Below are 19,624 nucleotides of genomic sequence, written 5' to 3' on the forward strand. Positions count from 1 at the left end.
TGCATGCCTCCTACTGGGGATTGTGCCCGCAACCCAGGCATGTGCCCTTGACCAGAATCGAACCCAGGACCCTTCAGTCAGCAGGTCGACGTTCTATCCACTGAGCCAAACCAGCTAGGGCTATAGTTACTATATATTTTCTCATGCTGTGGAGAATATTTGCCATCATTATTCTGAACTCTATTTCAGATATACTTCTTATCTCCATTTCATTTGTCTCTTCTTCTGGAGAATTATCTTGTTCTTTGATTTGGGGGTTATTTTTTTGTCTCCACATTTTGGCTGCCTATTTAAGTTTGTGACTATATACTAGTATTAGGTAGATCTGCTATGCTTCTCAATCTCTCATGCAGGTTAATTGCATTAGGTAGACTCAAAGCATCCAGGGACTACTTCTGTCTACAGACAGATAGGATTCTGTCTTGAATAGCCCTTAAGTCATCTTCCACAGGTGTGGTGAGAGTTTTTTCTATGGGGGCGTGAATTGATTCTGCCTGGGGGCTAATTATTATTCTCAGTCTCTTAGTGGGCCTCAGAAACTCTAAACCGTGGGGCAAGGTGGTTTCCAATAAGGTGGGTCAACTGTCTTCCCCCCAGATAAAGCTGCCTGTAGAGCAAATGCCTGCATGAGAAAGATGACTTCCACAGCATGAGGGAATGACTCAGCACAGGAAACCAGAGTGTCTGCCTTCTGAGCTCAAACCCCAGAGCCTCTGATCCTGGCTTCTGCTCCCATAGCTCCAGTCCACTCTGCCCTCCCTCTGCCAGAGCACAAGGTGAGTGACTCCACAGGGAACTTTGTACATTGGCCCTTTAAGAGGGTGCTACATTTCCAGCTGTCTCTCCCTGGCAGACAGCTACCACACTGCTTTTCACAGCCAGATGTTATGTGGGTACCCTTCTCAGTTCTGATGCTCTCTGCTGGGGGGCCAGCTTTAGGATTAGAACCCAGAGTTCTCAATGGCAACCCCCTACAGTTGAAATATGTCTCTAGAATTTCAGTTGCTGTCTGTGGGAGCCTGGCCAGCCCTTTCACGCCTCCACCCCTCCTACCGGTCTCTATGTGGTCTCCACTTTTCGTCCTTGGTTATCAGTGTTCTCTCCAGTGATGCTTCCATTGATTATTGAGGAAGTTTTTCTTGTAATTCCAGTTTGGTCCTGGGAGTGTGTTTGTGCAACATCCACTTACTCTGCTACCATTTTTAATCTCAAGTCCTGATTTTTTAATGTTCATATGCTACAGCTTGGAAATATGTCTTTGTGATGAACAAAGAGTCAGAGTGGTAACTCACCTGTGAAGAACTTGCTATTAAGGTAAAACTTTTGGAGATTATTAGGCAGGGCAGACAGAAATGTGTTTTGCCCTTTCATGGAGTAAAAGAAGATAACTAAGTTATCCATAAAAGTGGAAGAAAAAAAAGGGTAAATTTAACCTTCATCTGAAATTAAATCAGGTTTTATTAGAGCATTTCTAATGATTTATTTTTTATCTGTGTTATTGTATCAAACATTATTACTATAGCTCATTTTTAAGTCTTGCTATCTATCTGTGTAGTTCCAGTTATAAAATATTTTGCATTCTACTGTTTTTGCATATAATTATTATTCTAGCTAGGTAATGAATTTGAATAAAGAGTAGAAACTACAATTTCTTTATTTTATTTTTTTCAAATGTTTATTCTTTTATTGTTTAAAGTATTACAAATAATAGTACATATGTCTCCTTTTACAATTTCTTTAATCACTTAATAATGTGGGTCCTCTGTTCAATTGAGATTTTAGACATATATCTAAAGGAATTATATCAAATTTTCTATTAATTGCTCTATCCTTAGTGCTGACAAGGTCTCTCTCTAACAATATCCAGTCATTTCAAAATGAGCCACAATTAGAATGAATATGGTAAAGAGCTTATCATCTGGGTCAAAATTCTGATCCCATGAGCCCAAGATAGAAACCTCTGTTTCCCTACTGATTTAACATTAAGGGTCATGCATTAAGTCATGTGGCACTGGAGATTTATAAATGTTTAAAGCCCTTAATAAACTTAGCTTTTTACTTTTGGAACATAGTCACTAGGTGAATAAAATGTTCGATTTTTTTTAACTGGGACTTTATTTTATACTATGGGCCCAGTGCATGGATTCGTGCACTTTGAAAGGAACTGTGGGCTGTAAGGCTGTGGTAGACACAGGGGCGAGTCTCGGCCCATCATCCGTGCCCCTGCCTGGCCCCTCCTGCCATGGCCCTGGTCCCCTGTCTGCCAGCAGCCCCACTCCTGCCGCTGTTGCTCCCAGGCACTGATGGCACTGGCCCCGCTCACACCCGCTGAAGGCATGGAGCTATTAGGGCCAGTGCCAACAGTGGGTGTGAGCAGGGCCAGCGCTGGCAGTGGGTGTGAGTGGCAGCTGCTGGCCCCGATCTCCCCTCAGGAGCAGGGGGAGGTGGAGAAGCTCTGAAGGGCAATTGGGGCCGGCAGCTGCCACTCACACCCACTGATGGCACTGAGTGATTGTGGCTAGCGCTGGGCACCAACAGTGGGTGTGAGCGCCAGATGAGAACAAATAATTTTTAGTAACCACCAGAGGCTCGCACCCATGACAGCAACCAGTGCCCCGCCTTGGTCTGGCTCCCCTGCTCACCTGCTCCACCATCCCACCATGGTCCATGCCCGCCATGTTCCGCGCATGCCCCCTGGTGGTCAGTGCACATCATAGCGACTGGTTGTTTGGTTGTTCTGCTATTTTGTCTATTTGCATGTTAGCCTTTTATTATATAGGATGCTTCAGGCAAACTAGATCAGTATTATACAATTTTCTATAATTCATTTTCATGAAGTAGTGGGACCTCAAAGCAAAAGTTTTCTCTCTCTCACAGTCTTACTACCACTCAAGGCTCTTTTATATATACCAGCAATTAATTAATTGACCATCTCTAAGTATTTTTTAGTAGTTGACGTAGTCAACAGATTATAAAATTCTTTCTTATTTATCATACAGTTCTCAAGTTTCACACAGTGCATGATTCAAATAATAATGATGATAATAGAAATAAAAGACAGTCTTTGTTGAGAGCTTACTACATATATAACAGTGTACTAAGTGATTTACTGTATTAATTCAATTAGCCCTCACATGCATCCTATAATTCAACTACTATTTTTAACATCAGTGTTTTTTAGAGATATACAGACTCAAGCATCAAATAGTTAATCAACTTGCCCAAGGTCACACAGTTAATAAGTGGTGGAGCTGAAGTTTGAATCAGACAGTCTACTTCCAGAGCACTTAATTTTAAGTACTATGCCTGTGATATAGTAGATGCTCAATGAATATTTGTTGACTGATAAAATTCCATAGTTAAGCTTCAAAGAATTACAACTTTCTCATTCTTCTAAAAATACTAACAATAAATAACCAATAATAAAAATAAAAATGTCCTGAATACAGAGCTCTACTATGAATAAACTCAGCCAGAGAGAGATAAATGGAACTGTCTGCTGTTTTATGTTGAATTGGAAGCTGAAAATAACATTGTCACTGTGGTAAATTGAAAAAAAAATCTATGATAGATTAAAAAAGCAGTAAAAAATGTACAAGCCTAAGATATTTTGGATACTTTAAAACCTAAATACTAGGAAGATTCCTGAGGCAGATGAGCCTCTAGGAGTATGGAATACCTTTTTAAATAAAACACAGCCCCTATCTTATGCAGTTTTAATGTAGGTCTTTGATAATTCAGGACTTCATGGATCACTCAGAAGGAATACTTTTATTTCTGTATTATAGAAATCTTGTAGCACCATAGATTTTGGAGTTGAGCTGTGGTAAATATTAAATTGTGCCTTTAATTAATGTTCACTTTATATCTTTTCTAAAGCTATCACCAAATGATTACTAGAAATTATTATTTGGGAGATGAAATTATATAAAGAAACTTCTATTAATGAAGAAAAAGCTGTCAAACTATTTCAATTCCAAAGTACTATAGTTATCTTATGTTCTTATCTCTATTCTCTTAGAAAAACTATAATCTCTGCCAGGCCAGTTTTGCTCAGTGGTTGAGTGTTGACCCATGAACCAAGAGGTCATGTTTTGATTCCCAGTCAGGGCACATGATCCCCTGATGGGGGTGTGCAGGAGGCAGCTGATCAGTGATATCTCTCATAAATATTTCTATCTCTCCCTCTCCATTCCTCACTCACTAAAAAGCAATAATAATAAAATATTGTGACTAAAGACTATAATCTTTTAAAAAATTATCTTTATTGTTGACTGTAATCTCTTTATGGTCAAAGATGACTCTTTCTGTCTTTGCAATTACTGTATCCTTAGAAAGTTGCCTGGTGAATGAATGAATGGATGAATGAATGAATTAGAAATGGTGTAAGAAACAAAATTCATCCTAGGCTGTATTTCCTTAATATTGTCACACTGAAAAGTACTTATTGCCCAGAAGGGAAGATAATTATGAATCCTTGATCTTTTCCCCACACATGAGATGTGTTCTTTAAATATGATGCATTTGAATTAACCATATTAAAATGGAACAAAGAACTGAAATGTCTGAATTGGGAAACTGATCAACTTTTCAATTTACTAGCTTTCCTACATTATAAACAAACAAACAAACGAACAAAAAAACAGTTTGTGGAGCTGGCCATGTTACTTGTGTTTGTAAAAACATTGAATATTGCCTAACATTAAAATCAATGCAAATGGCTACTACATTATAAAAACAAACATCTGAATGTTCTGACTCAAGCAGAGATAGTTATTAGTTAAGGAATTAAGTAGTATAGGGAATATACAATATTTATCTATTCAGAATTATTCATGCATATTTGAAACATTATTCATTGTGTAATTTATTTATTTCCCCATAGGACACTAACTCCTAGCATTATAATATTAAATTTTGATGTATATACACTGAGTGGCCAGATTATTATGATCTCTGAACCCATAATAATCTGGCCACTCAGTATTTATGTATTAGAGGCCCGGAGCATGAATTCATGCATGGATGGGGTCCGGCCAGCCTGGCCAGGGGGAGGGGACATGGGTGGTTGGCCAGCCTGCCTGCTGGTCGAACTCCTGGTCGAGGGGACAATTTGCATATTATCCTTTTATTATATAGGATATACACTGAGTGGCTAGATTATTATGCATTCAGAGATAATAATAATCTGGCCACTCAGTGTATATCTAAGATATACAACTGGCCCCAGTCAAAAGCATATTTAATTCCTGATTTAATCTACATAATTTTGGTACATAGTATAAATCTTAATTTCCACCCATATAAAATTAGGATAATTTTATTTATGAAAATGAACTATTTTTTAAAATATATTTTTATTGATTTCAGAGAGGAAGGGTGAGGGAGAGAGATATGGAAACATCATAGATGAGAGAGTATCATTGATTGGCTGCCTCCTGCATGCTCCACACTGCGGATCTAGCCTGCTACCCCAGCATGTGCCCTGACAGGGAATCAAACCATGACCTCCTGGTTCATAGGTCTATGCTCAACCACTGAGCCATGCCAGTTGAGCCACAATGAACTATTTTAATGATTAATTCAGATAATGTATATTAAATAAGAGAGTATCTTAAAATAGTAGATGTGGGATTTGTCTCCAATATCACTTTAAATTGCATATCATCTTAATGTGTCATTCTTGTGAAATGCACAAATCTGACAAAGAATGTTGCATTGTATCTATTTAAGCTTGTAGATGTTTACAAAATGAACAGAGTAATAAAGTGATTATGATTATAAACATCAGAATACAAAAGATCTTCCTTATTTAGTAGAAGAAAAACACTTTATTTAAAAAATGCAATAGCTACCAGAGTGCTTAACTCTGTGAATACATGGTTTTTATATTAAACTAGAGGCCCAGTGCATGAAAACTCATGCACTGGAAGGGAGTCCCTCAGCCCGGCCTGTCCCCTTTCATAGTCCAGGAGCCCTCAGGGGCAGGAGGTGACCCAGCGATCAGGGGAAGGTGATGCCCCATCACACCTCTGCTGTAGCCACTGCTGACAGTGCAAGCCTTGGCAGGCCCTGGTTACCTGAGCTTTGGGCGACCCTGGGTGGCTGGGCAGCCGCCATCTGAGGCTTGCCTGTGCCTCAGGCCGGCCCTGGGCGGCTGGGGGGCTGAGAGGACTGGAAGACTCCAGAAGCAGGTGTGTGGCAAGGCCTGCCACTCCAGTGGGGCTAAGGGAACCGGGCACTGCCATCTGGTGGCTGTGGGCACCACCATCTTTGAGGGCATGGCAGTTAATTAACATATTCCCTCCTTATTGGCTGTGGGCGCCAATATCTTTGTGATGGCGTGAGGGTCAATTAGCATATTCCCTAGTTATTAGATAGGATTTTAGGCACCGGCATAAAGTTATATATTTAGACAAGAATAATCTTTAATTCTAAAGTTAAAGTTTTATTTTTATTTTTAAATATATTTTATTGATTTTTTACAGAGAGGAAGGGAGAGGAATAGTTAGAAACATTGATGAGAGAGAAACATCAATCAGCTGCCTCCTGCACACCCCCAACTGGGGATGTGCCCGCAACCAAGGTACATGCCCTTGACCGGCATGGAACCTGGGACCTTTCAGTCTGCAGGCTGATGCTCTATCCACTGAGCCCAACTGGTTTTGGCTAAAGTTAAAGTTTTAAAAGTAAATCGCCTTGTTAGCAAGGAAGTGAAGATATTCAACTCTTGTACACTGCTGGTGGGAATATAAAATGGTACAGCTGTTTTGGGAAGAAGTCCAGAAGTTCCTCAAATGATAAAACGTAGTATTACTGTATTACCCAACAATAGCTATACCCAAGATAAATGAAAAGATGTCCATGCAAAAACTTATATACGAATGTTTACAGTCATGTTATTTATAATAGACACAGCTGTAAACAACCCAAATGTTCAAATAATGAATGTGTAAACAAAAGCAGTATATCCATAAAACGAGATATTATTGGGATATAAAAAAGAATGGTTTACTGAAACATTATCCAACACAAATTAATCTTGAAATTATAATGATAAGTGAAAGAATCCAGCCACAAAATAATATACATTATATGATTTCATTCACATGTACAGAACAGAAAAATTTGAAGAGACAAACAAAATAGATTAGTGGTTATTTAAAGCTTGGGCAAAATGGGAAGATAGGGAGGTAGTAGCTAAAAGGTGTGAGTTTTTTTTTTCTTTTCAAGGTAATAAAATGTTCCAAAATTGACTATGATGATGATTTACAGATATTTTTGAATATACTAAAAACCATAAAGTTATACTTTAAATGGATGAGTTATGTGGTATGTGAATTATATACCTATAAAGATATTAAAATAAATTACCATTAAAATGGCAGCTACTATGTAAACACTTAATTTATTCATTTAACCTTAATTTTAAATACCCTGGAGTAGGAACTGTTATTTATCTATTCTACAGATGATGAAACAAAAGGACAAGAAGAAACATACCTGAAGTCACATACGTGATAAGTGTTAGAGACAACAGTTGAATCCAGGCAATATGGCTCCAGAATTTGTTCTTTTGACTAAGATGAATAGTTAATTATTATACTGTAGCTTTAATTAGCAATAATCACATAATTAAAGAATAGGGGAGTATCTTGTTATTTGATTCAGCCTTTAAATATTTATTGCAGTTCTACTTTGAACCAGGCACTTTTTTAAAGCATTGAGGATATAGCAGTGTTCCCAAAGAGAAAATGACAGAATGCCTACTGCCATGGAGCTAACATTCTAGAACATGAACTTTAGAATCCAGAAAAGTTAGATTTAAGCCTCAGCTGGAGACCATACAAGTAGGGTGACTAAGTTTCTTAACCACTTTGACCCACAATTTTTTCTTTGTAAAAGGGTATGATAATTTTTCAGCATCAAGTATCACTATAAGAATTAAATGAGATGATACTTGTAAAGCATTTATGAAAGTGCTTCATACTCACTAAATGAAAGGTGATAGTAGCAGGGGCAGTGATAGTTTTAGAAGACTATTACTAATAATAACAATAATTATCAACCTCATTATCATCATTAAATGTAGCTAATAATCTGAAGTTAGTGTAGAATGGAGATAGAGCTTTCTAAAATTTGCTTGGATAAGCTCATACAGCTACTTATATACCCAAGATCAAAACATAAATCTTCTGATTTCAAATTTTATGCTCTCTTTATTGCTGTATCTACACTAAATGATTTTTATACCAGTTTCAAATTTAGAAAAAAACTCAATAAGGCAACAACAATACGTAGATACATACTTGTAAATGTGTTCCTTTGAAATAGTGATTTACATTTTAGAAAGAAAATGGATAGTAGACATTTTGAGGAGGACATTTAGGCTTAGTATTATTAGATTCAACACTGTCTTTCCTTTAAAGCCAACAGGACTCTAAGTTGATAACTGAATAAAGTTCTGAAATATAATGTTACATGTTACATGTGTCAGTTGTTCACCTTAAATAAAAATTCAGCTAATATTCCTCCAAATAAAATAGTTTATTCTGGAAAATGAAAACTGCAATCAGGAACAGGAAGCCATACCAGGTCACGTGTAAGTTCACTAGGACAAAAAAAGAGGAGATTATTTTATAGAAGGGAAGAGGAAGTTAGGAAGGCTGTTATAAAGAAAGAGTTCTTCCTGGAGGGTTTCTTTATGGAGATAGGAGTGAGGGCTCCCCATACATATCCTCCCCATTTCAATCTTGGTCGAGTTCTCTTAATTTTTTACAGTATACTAAAAAAATTAAACCAGTCCACAGTAGTTGTATGGAGATTTAAGCCAAGTAAAAATTAGTTACACTTAAAGCTTTGATATATTTTAAGTGCACTTAGGGCAGGGAGGTATTCTCCATTGTTGTAGTATTAGAAACTTTACTCCACAGGCTTCTACTTTGCTATGTTATAAACACACATGCACACAAACGCACACACACATGCAATGATTAAAAAAACATACCTTTTTCCAAGTTTCACCCATCTATTAGACAAATATTTATTCAGGATCTAATATATGTTCAGAGTTATAGATATTATTATTTTGACCATGCCTGTCAGAGTATAGCTCCAGTGTTTTGTCCTTGGGTTTCCTCCTCTTTCTCACCTGTAGGTAACAACATGGCCTACTTGACTTCTGACCCTAGTTTTGCTCCTTTTACTCTATTATTAAACTTAGTGATCAGAAATTCCTAATAATTCTGCACATGAGGACAGCTATGCTGTAGGTAGCAGCAATTCACAGGAATACCCTACATGAAGCCAGTATAACAATAATAGCTATACTATACCAATCAAAAGGAAAAGAGAAGTGGTAAACCTGGAGATGGGGGAAAAAAAGAGTTTGGAATTCCCAGAGAAACAGCACGCAAGCAATATTCTTTTAGGTTATAGAAATGTTCTTGTATTGACCTCACCTTATGTATCTGGTGTGTTCTTTATGAATTCATAGGCCCAAAACACACTAAGCTAAAAGCATCTGGTTCTCATCAGTCATAAATATGGAGCACATAGATATTGAGGAATACCAAAATTATTTGATCTTATTTCTTTCAACTGTACCAATACAGCTACAGCCTCAATGTATACATGAATAACCCTTCAATGTGGTGACTTATCTGACATCATTTTCTACTGTGTGATGCAGAAGAAGAGAACTGACTAAATATTTAGGATATTCCCCAAGTTGGATTATACTCTTGACATTAACAAACTTCATTACTTCTGTACACCATGTCTTGCTCCTCTTTTTCATAGATTATATTCAACCAGTTTTATCAATATAGAAAATCTATAATAATAAAAGCATAATATGCTGATTAGACCAGATGTCCTTCCAGGCAACCTTCCAGATGAAGCCGGGGCTGGAGGGAAGCCTGGTTCCTGGGTGCTGCAGAGAAGCCAGTGCTAGCAGCCAGGGGAAGGAAGGCCTACTCTTGCATGAATTTTGTGCATTGGGCCTCTATTTAAATATAATTGGAGAAATATTCATTCACTGACAGAAGATTAAAAATGTACATATTCACAGCTGAAGATTAGTAACAGCATGTGAAACTATATGACAAATGTATATTATGAAATATTCTGAGCCCATAATATTCAGACAGGTTAACTTTCCTCTCTCCCTTACTATATATAATTTAGTTTGGACAATGATTTTGTCGATTTGATGTTTATCATTTTGGGGCCAGTTTTTAAATAAGGGAAAAAGAACCTGCTTTTAAGCATGTTTTTTCCCCCTTCCAGCATTGATTTAAAAAAATATTTCTATTATCAAATCTGGTATCAATTTGCCAACCTACTCACATTCTAGACAATATATTCCAGTACTTTATTTTTATTCTAATGCTCACATAGTTGTCATTCAAGAGGACCCAATTATGGCCAAACATAAAAAAAGATTCATTGTCGTTCTGCAAAGTAAAGAATAGTGTTATTTAAATGCTATATTCTTAGATTTGGAAAACATTTTGTGGGTTTCTTTTGTCCATGATATTTTTTTTCTGGAAATTTGACATTTTAAATCTGTTATTTAAGAATTATCATTAATAATAAAGATATAAATCTCAATTGTTTAAAGACATTAAAACCCAAGGACACTTTCTTAAAAGAGATTATTCAAGGCATTATCCTCAGTCTATACTTTCACAGACAAATAGAATTTTAACACTGATCCCTTGGTGGCTGAATTTGATCACATAAGGCAATATGCATATCATAAGCTAAAAATAAATACCCAATATGGAAGGGGAAATAAAGCATGGTTTGATTTTCTTGTATAACAAAATTTTGCCCATGTTTGGATACTGCTTCAATGTCAATTTTGAAAACTAAATATTAAAATGACAGGAAAAAATATACCTTCTTTGTCTGGGACAATGCCATAGGCTAGAAAATGGAGAGCATCCATTCTCTTACTATATTAATTGTATCTCTCTTTGTAGTTACCCTATTTCAAAATCAACCCTACCTCCACTCTGGTTTTCTGGGACTCTTTGTATCAAAAAAGGCTCTCAAAGAAACTTTAGCATAACTGTAGATATGACAGGGAATTGAGATAAAATTTTGGGAGAAAGGACTTGGGATCATCATTAACTAGAAAGTAGACATTTGATCCACTTATCATATGGTGTATTCACCATCTACAAAGGAGAATGAATTTAAAGGACAAATGAAATTTTGAAAAGTAATGTATCCTGTCCCCTGAGGTAGGATGGGGGAAAAAAACAAGTTTTTAAATAAAAATGAACAAAATGACTTTACTAGGATAACTTCATAAAGTATTTAATTGAACAGAATTGAATTAAGTTGTTCCTATAAACATCAAAGTTAACATTTTGAGATAGTATCCAATGTGGTGTAGATGTTTTTGTTTATTCCTAATTTATAAATTTCCAACTAGCCTAGTTTTTATTAAAAAAATATGTTCATGCTTGAGATAAAGACCCATTCATTTAAAAATGGTTGGAAAATATGTGATATAATAGGAAAATATCTAATTGGAAGGATGATTTTTCTTGGCCAACATCTATGTGGACTAAGCATATAATTTAATTTTTTAATGGTGATCAAAGTTTTCTATATGGCTCTTCATATTGTTGCATGAGATTTACAATGTTGTTATATCTCTTCACTGAAATCACTGATGAATGCAGCAGGTGAAAACAGTTTTAACAGAAGAACGAAATTGTGTAGTATTGAACTGGGAATAGTGGCATGCTTTGCATTTTTTAAAAATGTACTTGCAGTAACAAATTTGAGCTGATTTTTTGTTTGTTTTTTGTTTTCCTTTGCTTCCTTTGCCTCCATTTTATTCTAAATCAGCGGAAATCTGAGGGGAAAAAGGCAGGAAAGGTAAGATTGGACATTTCAAAGAAAATTGATTTCAAAATATGTTGTGCTATCTTTTCTTAAATTTCTGAAGCTACAGCAGTTACTATATGGAGTTAAAACTAAGTATTTAAGATGACATATGTTGTGCTTCTCCCTTAAAAGAGCTTCAAGCTGAGCTGTTTCAACATTTTCCATCACTTACATGATCCTGGAAGCAATTTTCAAGCTTTATTTTATTTTATTTTTTGCCAACACTTTCTTTTTCCAGGGTGCCAAAATGTCATACTGCTGACAGTATCACTTTGTGAATGTTCTGGTAATACAGTTATTTTAAGATAAAGTTTAACAATAAAAGAAATTATTTTTGTATCAATTCACAATTTAGCAGTGACAGCAAAAGTTAGTGAATATGTAGAATGATGATGTCTGATAGGGTCACAAGGAAAAATATTGTAACTAAATTAAACATGGTTAATCAGCAAATTGATGTTCTCTGAAAAAGTGGGCTTTAGAATATCATCATTCTTGTGATATTTTTAAGTACTGCTTACATATATATGGGTAGTCTGGCTCTTTAGAAAACTTTGGTTTTCTAATATCTTGCACCATCACTAAAATAAATAGTTTTTCAGCTGTTCATTGACATTTCTTTCCTAGAGTTTATGCTTTACTTTCCACAAGATGTTTTGGAGTTTCCTTTAATATTTTGATGTAAGATATTTTATAAATTAAATTCATTTATTCTTAAATGCTGTCTATATTAGAAAATAAAATGTTACCATAACTGTAATTTTGGTTAAATGTGAGTATAATATTTAATAATTATCCTACTCTAGTTTGAGGGTTCAAATTTTGTTTGAAAAAAAAATGCCAACGGTGTTCTACACTGTGACAGATGTAATCTGTTAGCCCTGAATGTCTTTATCAAGTGTGAGAAATACCTGAAAATGGAGCATGACTAAAATGTCCAAATGAATTTTCATTAATGTTTGAAAGATAAACTAAAATAATGGCATAGATTGTTTTCAATCAATATACCTTTCTGAGAGTTTTCAAATGCTTGTCTTAACTATCTTATCACTGTGACCTTGAAGCGATGAGTTTTTGAGAAGTAGCTCCTTTCAGAAAGCAAAAGATCATAGAAGAGTTCAATTAACTTGAGAGAAGCAAGAGTAGTAAAATGTATGTTACTGGGGAGAGAGAGAGAGAGAGAGAGAGAGAGAGAGAGAGAGAGAGAGAGAAAGAGAGAGAAGCTCTCCAGATATTATTTTTTAAATATATTTTTATTGATTTCAGAGAGAAAGGCAGAGGGAGAGAGAGATAGAAACATCAGTGATGAGAGAGAATCATTGATTAGTTGCCTCTTCATGCCCCCACTGGGGATTGAGCCTCCAACCTGGGCATATGCCCTGACCAGGAATCGAACCGGTGACCTGTTGGTTCCTGGTTTGATTGATGCTCAACCACTGAGCCACACCTGGCTGGGCATCTTTCCAGATTTTAGATGTTATGAAATTCTCAACCATTCTGGAAAATTGAGAAATAGATCCATTACTCAGTTATTTAAACACTGGAATTTTGAAGAACAAAAATATTGACAACTTTAGTATAGTTGTTTTATAAACAGAAACATGTTGTTGTTTCAAAAGTAAGGACTATATATAGAGCACTCTGGGGTGAATTCATTTTCCTGTTCAGAAAACACCTGAGTCATGAAATTTTAATATCAAACATGTTAATAGTAAATATTAAATCAGTAATGGCAACAGGGAAGATGGCTGCCAACAGAAAGGCAGACTTCAAGATAGTGCCTGAGTGAGAGAATGAAAGGAGAGTGTGCGGTCACACGGGGAGTGTTTATTTGTGAGTTGAGGGACAGCTATACTCCAAGGGATTGTTGAGGATTGCCAGAAGGGGTTCCCCTGACCGGGTAGCCTCCACGGCTGCTGAAATCCCTCCTGGAGCAACAGGCTCTGACACGGATACCGCGCCACCTTGAAGGGAAGAGTGACTGTTATCAGAAGTCTAAAAATCACGGGAATCTACAACAACATCCAGGGAACAGCTTCAAACCCAGGAACACCAGACCCCAAGCAACACAAATACATGGACTCTGAGGAGCTCTGCACCTTCTCACAGAAAGGTCAAATTTCTCCTAGGATAAGGAGAGAGAGAACTACTTAACCAGACACCCGGAGAAGAGAGATCATGGGGAGACAAAGAAACAGCCCACATATGAAAGAAAAGGAGTCATCACCAGAAAAGGAAGTAAATGAAATGGAGGCAAGCAACCTGTCAGAAAAATAATTTAGACAAATGGTCATAAGGTGGCTGAAAAGAATGGAAGACAAATTCAACAATATGTGTAAGAACCAAGAGGAAATGAAGAAGAACCAAGAAGAAATGAAAAATGGCATCGCTGCTATAAAGAACTCAATAGAAAGCATCAACAGTAGACTAAAAGAAGCAGAGGACCACATCAGTGAGCTAGAAGACAAGGTATGAAAAAATACCCAAGCAGAGCAGCATCTAGAAAAAAAAATTAAAAATAGGAGGAGAGCCTAGGGGAACTTTGGGACAACAGGAAACAAAACAACATCTTCATAATTGGGATGCCAGAAGGAGAGGAAACTGAGCAAGGAATAGAAAACCTGTTTGAAGAAACAATAACAGAAAACTTCCCTTATATAGAGAAGAAAAAACTCACAGAAATCCAAGAAGCTCACAAAGTCCCAAACAAAATGAACCCCAAAAGCCCAATGTCAAGGCACATTGTAATTAAATCGGCAAACACCAACGACAAAGTAAGAATCTTAAAAGTGGACAGAGAGAAGAAGAAAGTTACCTACAAAGGATCCCCCATCAGACTAGCAACTGATTTCTCAACAGAAACACATCAGTCCAGAAGGGAATGGAATGAAATATACAAAGTCATGCAAAGGAAGGGTCTGAATTCAAGAATACTGTACCCAGAAAGGCTATCAATCAAAAAGAAGGGTGAAATCAGAAGCTTCACAGACAAAAAAGGACTAAGGGAGTTTAATACCACCAAACCAGCAATGCAAGAAATGCTAAAGGGTCTGCTGTAAAAAGAAGAAATAGGAAGCAAAGAAGGAACAAAGGGGTAAAGAATAAAAATGGTGACAAACAAGTACCTATCAATAATAACATTAAATGTAAATGGATTAAATGCCCCAATCAAAAGACATAGGGTAACTGAGTGGATAAGAAAACATGACCCATATATCTGCTGTCTACAGGAAACCCAACTCAGAAAAAAAGACGCACACAGAATGATGATGAAGGGATGGAAAAAGGTTTTTAAGGAGAATGGAAATGAAAAAAAAAGCTGGGGTAGCAATAGTTATATCTGACAAATTAGATCTCAAAGTGAAGGACATAACAAGAGATAAGGAAGGCCACTTCATAATACTAAAGGGAGAAATCCAACAAGAAGAAATAACTTCGCTAAACATATACGCACCCAATACAGGAGCACCCAAATACATAAAAAAAGTCTGTAGAATATCAAGGGAGAGATTAACAGCAATACAATCATAGCAGGGGACTTTAACACCCCACTATCACCATTGGACACATCCTCTAAACAAAAAAAATCAGCAAAGAAACCTCAATCCTAAATGACTCACTAGATCAGATGGAATTAATTGACATTTTCTGAACATTTCACCCCAAAGCCACAGAATATACATTCCTCTCAAGTGCACATGGGTCATTTTCAATGATATACAATATATTGGGTCACAGGCAGTCTCTTCAAATTCAAGAAGATAGAAATCATATCCAGCATCTTCTCAGATCACAATGGCATAAACCTGGAAATCAACTAATATAAAAACAATCCAAAAAATCAAACACCTGGAGACTAAATAGCATGCTATTAAACAATGACTGGGTTACCAGAGAGATCAAAGAAAAATGAAAAAACAAACAAAAAACATCATGGCAACAAATGACAATGAAAACACAACAATCCAAAATCTATGGGACATAGCGAAAGCAGTCTTGAGAGAGAAGTTTATTGCTCTACAAGCCTACTGCAAAAAACAAGAAAGAATAGTAATAAATTACCTAAACCTACAACTCAAAGAGTTAGGAAGAGAGCAACAAGAAAAGCCCAGTGTGAGCAAAAAGAAGGAAATAATAAAGATCAGAGTGGAGATAAACAACATAGAGACCAAAAAAAAAACAATGCAAAAGATCAATGAAAACAAGAGCTGGTCCTTTGAAAGGATAAACAAGATTGATGAACCTCTAGCCAGGCTCACCACGAAGCAAAGAGAGAAGACCCAAATAAACAAAATCAGAAATGAAAGAGGAGATCCTATTTCATTTGACTAAAATGAAATATGATCCCAAGTCAAATTTATAGATAATATTCCTTTATTAACTTTTGGTGGAGAATATGTTTGTATATTTTCAGAAAACAACTCCGAGACCATGTGGATTCCAGCAGCAGAGAGGAATCGACAGGACTACTCCAGCCATGAAGACAGAAGAGAAGCAGTCCAGAGATGGAAGACGCTGATGTGGTCTTCCCATACTAACAGTTATCAGCTGTGCATCACTGCAGGTTGCCCAGGACCAAACCAGAGAGTCGGACCTGCATTACCACCATTTCTCCACCATCCAGAACTGTAATGTCAGTGCTGACATGTATACATAAGGAACTGGTGGACATTGTAATTGGGTCTCAAAAGAACTGTTGGCCCAGAAAGAAACTCACTACAGACTGATTCATTTCCTGTCACCATAACCATTATTGCTTGTCTCATTTTCGGTTCTTATAAGTGTATTTCTAATAGCACATGATCTCACTCATCTAGTGGAAATAATGAACAACATAGACTGATGAACAAGAACAGACCCAGAAACAAGGAGGCACAGATCAGACTGTCGGGCCTCCGAGGGAGGGTAGGGGAGGGTGGGGGTAAAGGGGAGAGATCAACCAAAGGACTTGTGTGCAAGCATATGCACCTAACCAGCGGTTGGGGACAATAGGGGGATGGGGGCATGTGTGGGGAGGGGTGTGGGATGGGAATGGGGGTTGAGGACAAATATGTGATACCTTAATCAATAAAGAAATTTTAAAAAAAGAAATGAAAGAGGAGAATTAACAACAGACCCCACAGAAATACAAAAGATTGCTAAAAAATACTATGAACAACTCTATTCCAACAAGCTGGACAACCTAGAGGAAATGGATATATTCCTAGAAAAATACAACCTTCCAAAACTCAATCAGGAAGAATCTAAAAATATCAATAGGCCAAGAACTATAGAAGAAATTGAAGAAGTCATCAAAAGCTTCCACCAAACAAAAGCCTGGGGCCAGATGCCTTCAAAGAGGAGTTTTACCAAACATTCAAGGAAGAACTTAAACCTATCCTCCTCAGACTATTCCAAAAAATTCAAGAGGAAGGAACACTTCCAAGCTCATGCTTTGAAGCCAGCATCACCCTAATACCAAAACCAGATAAAGACAACACAATGAAAGAGAATTACAGGCCAATATCCCTCATGAACATAGATGCCAATATCTTCAACAAAATTCTAGCACTTTGGATCCAGCAGTACATCAGAAAGATCATATACCATGACCAAGTAGGATTTATCCTGGGGATGCAGGGATGCTACAATAACCACAAATCAATAAAGGTGATATATCATATAAATAAATCGAGAGATAAAAACCACATAGTCATATCAAATGATGCAGAAAAAGCATTTGACAAAATCCAACACCCTTTCTTGATAAAAACTCTTAGCAAGGTGGGAATAGAAGGATCATACCTCAACATAATAAAAGCTATATATGACAAACCCACAGCCAACATCATACGCAATGGGCAAAAACTACAACCATTTTCCCTAAGAACAGGAATAAGACAGGGATGCCCACTCTCACCACTCCTGTTCAACAAAGTACTGGAAGTAGTAGTCATTATTGGCAGAGAATAAATAAAAGACATCCAAATTGGAAAAGAAGTAAAACTGTCCTTATTCGCAGATGACATGATATTGTACATAAAACACCCTAAAGATTCCATCAAAAATTATTAAACTTAATAAATGAATTCGGCAATGTAGCAAGATACAAAATTAATGCCAAGAATTCTATGGAATTTCTATCCATCAATAGTGAACTTACAGAAAGAGAGACTAAAAAATCAATCCCATTTACCATCCCTACAAAAAATTAAGATACATAGGAATAAACTTAACTATGGAGGTAAAAGACCTATATGCGAAAAACTACAGTACAGTGAAAAAAGAGATAGAGGGCAGAAACCGGTTTGGCTCATTAGATAGAGTGTTGGCCTGCGGACTGAAGGATCCCAGGTTTGATTCCGGTCAAGGGCATGTACTTTGGTTGCGGGCACATCCCCAGTGGGGGGTGTGCAAGAGACGGCTGATCGATGTTTGTCTCTCATAAATGTTTCAAGCTCTCTATCCCTCTACCTTTCTCTCTGTAAAAAATCAATAAAATATGTATATGAGAAAAATAGATACAGGAAAACATAAGCATATTTAAGAACATACCATGTTCATGAATTGGTAGAATCAACATCATTAAAATGTCCATACTACTCAAAGCAATCTATAGATTCAATGCACTCCTCATTAAAATACCAATGGCATATTTCACAGACCTAGAAAGAACTCTCCAAAAATTCATCTTGAATAAAAAAAAAGACCCTGAATAGCTGCAGCAATCCTGAGAATTAATGAAGTAGGTGGAATCTCAGTACCAGATTTCAAGCTGTATTACTAAGCCACTCTTCTCAAAACAACCTGGTACTGGCACAAGAACACATATATAGACCAATGGAATAGAATAGAGAACTCAGAAATTGACCCAAACCACTATGCTCAATATTTGACAAAGGAGGCAAGAACATACAATGGAGTGAACACAGTCTCTTCAATAAATGGTGTTGGGAAAATTGGACAAATACATGAAAAAAAATGAAACTAGACCACCAACTTACAACAGACACAAAAATAAACTCAAAATGAATAAAGGACTTAAACGTAAGACAGGAAACCATAAAAATACTAGAGGAATCCACAGGCAGCAAAATCTCAGACATACGCCGAAGCAATTTCTTCACCAATACCGCTCATAGGGCAATGGAAACTAAAGACAAAATAAACAAATGGGACTACATCAAAATAAAAAGCTTTTTCACAGCAAAAGAAACCATCAATAAAACAACAAGAAAGCCCACTGTGTGAGAGAACATATTTGCCAATGTTATCACTGATAAAGGTTTAATCTCCAACATTTACAGGGAACTTATACAACATAACAAAAGGAAGATAAATGGTCCAATAAAAAAAATGGGCAACAGACCTAAATAAATACTTTTCTAAAGAAGACTGAAGGAAGGCCAAGAGACATATGAAAACATGCTCAAAGTCACTAATTATCTGAGACATGCAAATCAAAACAACAATGCGGTACCATCTCACACCTTTTAGAATGGCTAGCATCAACAAATCAACAAATGACAAGTGCTGCTGAGGATGCAGAGAAAAAGGAACCCTCATGCACTCCTGGTGGGAATGCAGACTGGTGCAGCCACTGTGAACAGTATGGAGTTTCCTCAAAAAACTAAAAATGGAACTCCCATTTGAACCAGTAATAACACCACTTCTGGAATATACCCCAAGAAACTAGAAATACCAATCAGAAAGGATATATTCACCCCTATGTTCATAG

At 36.6% G+C, this 19,624-nt stretch overlaps 1 protein-coding gene across 7 annotated transcripts in view; it reads left to right on the forward strand.

Annotated features, from left to right (window-relative positions):
* Window positions 1-19,624, forward strand: part of PCDH11X (protocadherin 11 X-linked) — a gene marked incomplete at both ends in the record, with an annotated part of 1,090,738 nt that overhangs the window by 577,592 nt on the left and 493,522 nt on the right. For 2 of the 7 annotated variants that reach the window (XM_079765368.1, XM_079765370.1), the window contains one exon: window positions 11,869-11,898. The exons of 4 other annotated variants lie outside the window; for them this stretch is intronic. In XM_079765368.1, coding sequence (XP_079621494.1) covers window positions 11,869-11,898 — 30 coding nt within the window. Of the gene's footprint in view, window positions 1-11,853; window positions 11,899-19,624 lie in introns of all 7 variants that reach the window. One more of the 7 variants, XM_079765369.1, reaches the window with a different exon arrangement.

This window comes from Cnephaeus nilssonii (genome assembly GCF_951640355.1).
Source record: "Cnephaeus nilssonii genome assembly, chromosome: X".
Lineage (NCBI taxonomy): Eukaryota > Metazoa > Chordata > Mammalia > Chiroptera > Vespertilionidae > Cnephaeus > Cnephaeus nilssonii.